The sequence below is a fragment of the Mastomys coucha genome, unplaced genomic scaffold (assembly GCF_008632895.1).
Source record: "Mastomys coucha isolate ucsf_1 unplaced genomic scaffold, UCSF_Mcou_1 pScaffold23, whole genome shotgun sequence".
In the NCBI taxonomy this organism is placed as follows: Eukaryota; Metazoa; Chordata; class Mammalia; order Rodentia; family Muridae; genus Mastomys; species Mastomys coucha.
Window position 1 is genome coordinate 38079500 of NW_022196906.1, and position 4818 is coordinate 38084317.

Sequence of the window (4818 nt, forward strand, 5' to 3'; positions counted from 1 at the left end):
TGGGGGGTATGGGGCCATGAGACAGAGATATAAGCAAGCAGACCTAGAATAATTGGCTCCACAGAGCTGCCACCTAGATGTATAGATGGTGAACCCCTGCCTGACCAGGGGTTAACTTCTGATTTAGGGTTATGGACATTCAGAAAAAGGGACATGTTTTTCTAATTCAGAGATACCAAACCAAGTGGGAATAGCCACTGTCTGGTCTAACAAAGAACCAGGAACTTTCAATCCTGGCTGCCTTGGCTGCATGCCAGGGAGTGATAAAGATACCGGCTTTCTACAAATTGTAGAAAGCTATCGCTGCCACCCCTCGCGACCCAGAGATAAGCAATTTCTGAGATGACCACAAGGGGGTGCCCAAGCTCCAGACTGCACCCATTTAAGGGCTGGGCTTCCAAGGTGGTTAGGGGAAAGGAGATTAAGGTCTGCAGAAAGAATTCCAGATGGGAGTAAAAGAAAAAGAGGTCCTTGGCCCCGGCTCAGGAAGTTTATCTTCCCTAATAAAATGTTTATCCTCCCATGCTAAACAGAGACTGGAAGGAGCCAGGCTTTGCCCCAGTTGAACTCCCTGGAACGGGGAGGCAAGCCCTGCCACAGGCCTCCAATTCTGAGGTGGAGAACTTGTCTCCACTGTGCTCGACACAGCTTGGGTGGACCAAGCCATTAAGTTTGAGGCTGACCACAGGCCCCCTGAGGGCTCACCTCTTGTGACACTCAGTTTTAACAGGCTCAGACTAATGATAGCAAACACACCCAGGTTTGCCAATCCCAGTTGCTCAACTTCTCAATACAAAGTGGAGGAACCTCTTTCATGACCCAGCATCTTCTCCCTCATCCAGAAAACAGTCTCAAGCACTGTGCTTCTAGATGTAACATTAAATTATGGGGGTGATTCCCTAATTTCCTGCTGGCAGTGGTTCAGAGGGTTCCAGGCTTCCTGCATCTTCCAGACAGGCTCTAGGCTCTAGCTCACAAAGGCTCTAGCTCTGCAGCAAAAGGTCCTATACTCCAGCCCATCACAGTACCAGGCCCTGTACCAAGACACAAAAAAAGATAAGCAGAGCATGGGGCATAGTGGCACATGCCTTTACTCCCAGCACTTGGGAGTTCAAGGCCAGCTTGGTGAGTTCCAGGACAGTCAAGAAACCCTGTCTCAAAAAAACAAACCAAAAAAAAAAAACCAAATCCAGACAAGTACCAGCCCCTCCAGGAATCAGAGGGCAGACTGGCCTCCAGGCAGCAGTCTCCACTATGTCCTACTGGAAAGATTAGCACAGTAAGAACACAGGAAGAACAGGGACAAATTCACATTCCGCTCATGAAGGCTTATAATGCAGTATAGAGAAGGCAACTCAGAACTATGGATTGCAAGGCAGGTCAAAAGGACAAGCATTAAGCAGCATGCTTGCTGTGTGCTTTCCTCTTAGCCAGTCACACTATCTCCTCCTCATCCCCACCCCTGGAGCTCAAAATCCAGATACTCACTTCTTACTGTAGCCAGTCTCAAAAGCTGGAGGTGACAGCAGCTGAACACCTGCGGGCACTTGTAAGGACCACACTTAGAGCTGTCAACAGAACTTTCTTTATTCATAGAAACTGGGCAGTCCGACTTAATGGAGCTATGACCCCTGAGGCCTAGCCCCTTGTTTGGACCCTTGTGAAAAGTGCAGAATGCTCTCCACTGCCAGAGAGAGCCCAGGAGGAATGCTATGTTCTATGCCATGTAGGGAATGAGTAGACATCTGGTTGTTCCTTCTAAGGCTCCCCATGGAGCTAGGGTGCCTGGGGGTAAATGGTCCCAAAGCCAGGTGTAGCTACACCCCTGTATCCAGGGATAAACTGACCCCAGGTTCTGGTCAAGTTGGGAGTCTTTAAAAGACAGTGACAGGCAGAAGTGGCTCTAAGGGCACCTGTGGGTTTCTACTCCCAGACCCACCAGGGCAGAGGCTCTGGCTGAACATAAAAATTCAAGATCATTCCAAACCAACAAAAAACAAAAGAGAAAAAAGGAATCAAGATCACTCCAAGGCCCATGAGTTGCCAAAATCCTCAAACGACACTGGTGTAGCATGGCCTGGGGGAAAAGGACCAAAAATTCCAACAAAAAAAAAAAGCCAGAAGCAGAGAAGGACAGCCCTAGAGGCAGGCATCTGGGTGGGCCCTGGCAGGCACAGCAGAAGAACCCACCACAGGGTCTCAGGGCCCTTGCATAGTGACATACTCACCACCCTCAGCATCTCAGGGCCCCACACAGTCTTTAGAGAAAGTGTTAGTTACTCTGTCCCACCCAGACTGGAGTCTTACAGCTACAAGTCCTGGATCTATGGCTTGAGGCTTGGCAGAGTCACCTTTGGGGCAAAGAAGACTCAGGACAGAACCCAGAGGCAAAATGCTGATGCTGTCCTGGGTGTGGAGCACAAAGGATGGGCAGGCAGGGAGGGAGTCTTCAGAGGTAGACATTGAGGGTCTGCAGGATGCTGCGGCGGCAGAGCGGGCAGTTGCGGTGGTAAACAGGGTGGCGCATGAGGATCTCAGTGCAAGCCTGGCACAGGCACAGGTGCCGGCAGGGCAGAAGCAGCACCGTCTTGCTCTGGTCCTGGCAAATAACACATTTCTTCCGCTCTTCTTGTTCCTTCAGCAACTTCCATGGATCTTGCCCAGCTGTGGGCTCCTCCTCATTGAGTCTCTCTCTGCCTCTAGCTGGTGCTACTCTAATGACCTCCTCTTCTGCTTCTGGAAGAGTATCCTGTGGCTGGATCCTGGCTGAGAACACCCTCCTTGGGCCACCTTGGGGGGCTCCCGGTGCTCCTCCCCGATTTGGCCAGCTGGCCAGTTGTAGGCTTCGGCTCCAGACTCTGCGCCAAGCCTCTAGACCTAGTGGAAGGCGAGACAGCCTTACAATATCCTCTCGAAGCCGGTGGTAGGATGGGCGGGCATGAAGCTGACTCAGAGCTTGGGTGGCCAGCCTCAAGGTCTGTTCTGGGTGCAACACAATCAAAATCACTGCCAGCACACAAGCCAGCAACACCAAACCAGTGAGGTGGAAAAGCACACAGCTGGCTAGGAGGCGGATGGCTGAGGCCAACAACTCCAGTACTAGTTGGCAGGGGGTCCACAGGAGAATGGCCATGGCCACGGCACTGCTGGAAATGTGATCGAGGAAAGCAGCCACCACATCTGTCATCCTCCAAAGAGGACCTGTCACAGCATCCCACAGGGCCAGCACCAGGGAGAAGAAGTTCTGAGTGCCAATGAGGCAGATGTTGACCAGACTATTGATCACATAGGCCACCAGGCTCATGGCAATGGCACAGATGTCACAGGCCTGGCGCAGCAAAGCATGGCCATTGGAGACCATGTTCAGGATGCCCCTATTCAGTAATTCCCGGCTCCTCAGAGCTCCATGAGAGGCCAGGTGCCCCAGTAGCTTTAAGCTCTCCAAGCCAGAGTAGCAGCTATAGAGAAGAGTACACAAGGCCTGCAAGCCCCCGAAGGTAAATCGGACCACTGCTTCGACTAAGGCCAGCAAAGAAAGCAGGAATCCTCGGCCCAAATGCAGAAGACTTGTCAGTACCGTGTGTGGCAGATTGTAGATGAAGGCCAAAAGCCAGGCCAAGGTAGCCAGGAGGGAGGACACGAGCAGGAAGTTGAGATCCAACATCAAGGTCAGCAAGTCCAGCACCAGGCCCACCCCATTCACCACCAGGTAGACAGCCTCCATGATAGAGCTGTGGAGTTCAGGACAAAAGGAAGGCTGGATCCTCAGAGAAGGCGGTGTCAAGGTTGCCAATATTGTGGAGAGTTCGGAGTTAATTTGGAAGGTATGTGAACGTCTAACCAAGGGAGAACCAAGGTCTACAGAAGTGGGTTGGAGGGAAGACTTTTACAAGAGGGAAAGGCGTCCCGGTTTGGAAGGCGAAATTTTCGGGAGAGAAGAGGTGAAACATCTCTAAAGTGACAGGGGGCCCGGACTGGAGGAAGTACCTCAGCTTTGGACGCCTGGAGCAGTATACAAGGCCGGGCAACGGGTCAAAGCGGGAGGAGACCGGGAAGGATGGGACGGAATCGGGAAGGGCCGGGCCGGGGCCGGGGCCGGGGCCGGGTGGGGGCGGCGCAGGCTGGGCACGGGCTCACGGTCCAGCCACGCAAGTGCCCTTGTCCCCGCCCGGCCCCTGTCCTGCCGCTCGCGGCGAGTGGCACCCAAAGGGAAAGCAGGACAGAAATCAGCTTCAGCAAACCCCAAGCGCGGCCTCGACTCCACTGGGCGCCGCCATCTTGTTTGCGAAAGAACGGGAGCAAGCAGGGGGCGGGACTATAGCCTGTAGCCAATCAGTGAGGGACAATGGCAGAAATGTCGACCAACCATTGGTGTTTTTGAACGGCGCCCAAAGACACTTTCCAATGAGAGGAGTAAAAATATATTCATAAAGCCCCTCCTCCTTGAGGTGGTGCTAGGCCCATTAGCAAGTCGGTATAAATTCTCCACCCCATCCGGCCCCGCCCCTTAAAGAGCCAGAGCCACACTTTAATGAGGTTGCCTTTAAGTGTTGTCGCCCGAGAAGCCCCAACTCCTCCTGCTCCGGATCCTGGAGCGTTATTTGAGTTCTGGGCTGGACTCTGGGATGGTACCTCCTCCGCGTCCCGCTGGGAACCGCTGCCTCGTCTCATTCATTTATTTTTATCACTTATTAAGCACTTTTCATGCCTTGGAAATAGAACCCTTTTTAAGATTATCGTCTTATCTCAAGCTATTCACAAAGAGAAAAAGATTGCCGGGCGATGGTGGCGCACGCCTTTAATCCGAGCACTTGGGAG

The 4818-nt window shown here is 52.7% G+C and overlaps 1 protein-coding gene across 1 annotated transcript; it reads right to left on the reverse strand.

Annotated features, from left to right (window-relative positions):
• Window positions 1-1569: 1569 nt before the first annotated feature.
• Rnf26 (ring finger protein 26) lies at window positions 1570-4289 on the reverse strand. Its single transcript, XM_031345107.1, has one exon. It carries the CDS (start codon window positions 3722-3724, stop codon window positions 2450-2452), a length of 1275 nt encoding a protein of 424 aa, XP_031200967.1. The 5' UTR covers window positions 3725-4289; the 3' UTR covers window positions 1570-2449.
• Between the last annotated feature and the right edge of the window lie 529 nt (window positions 4290-4818).

Bases quoted from the DNA above. Each gene is read 5' to 3' on its own strand.
- Rnf26 (XM_031345107.1), bottom strand. From the start codon at position 3,724: ATGGAGGCTGTCTACCTGGTGGTGAATGGGGTGGGCCTGGTGCTGGAC.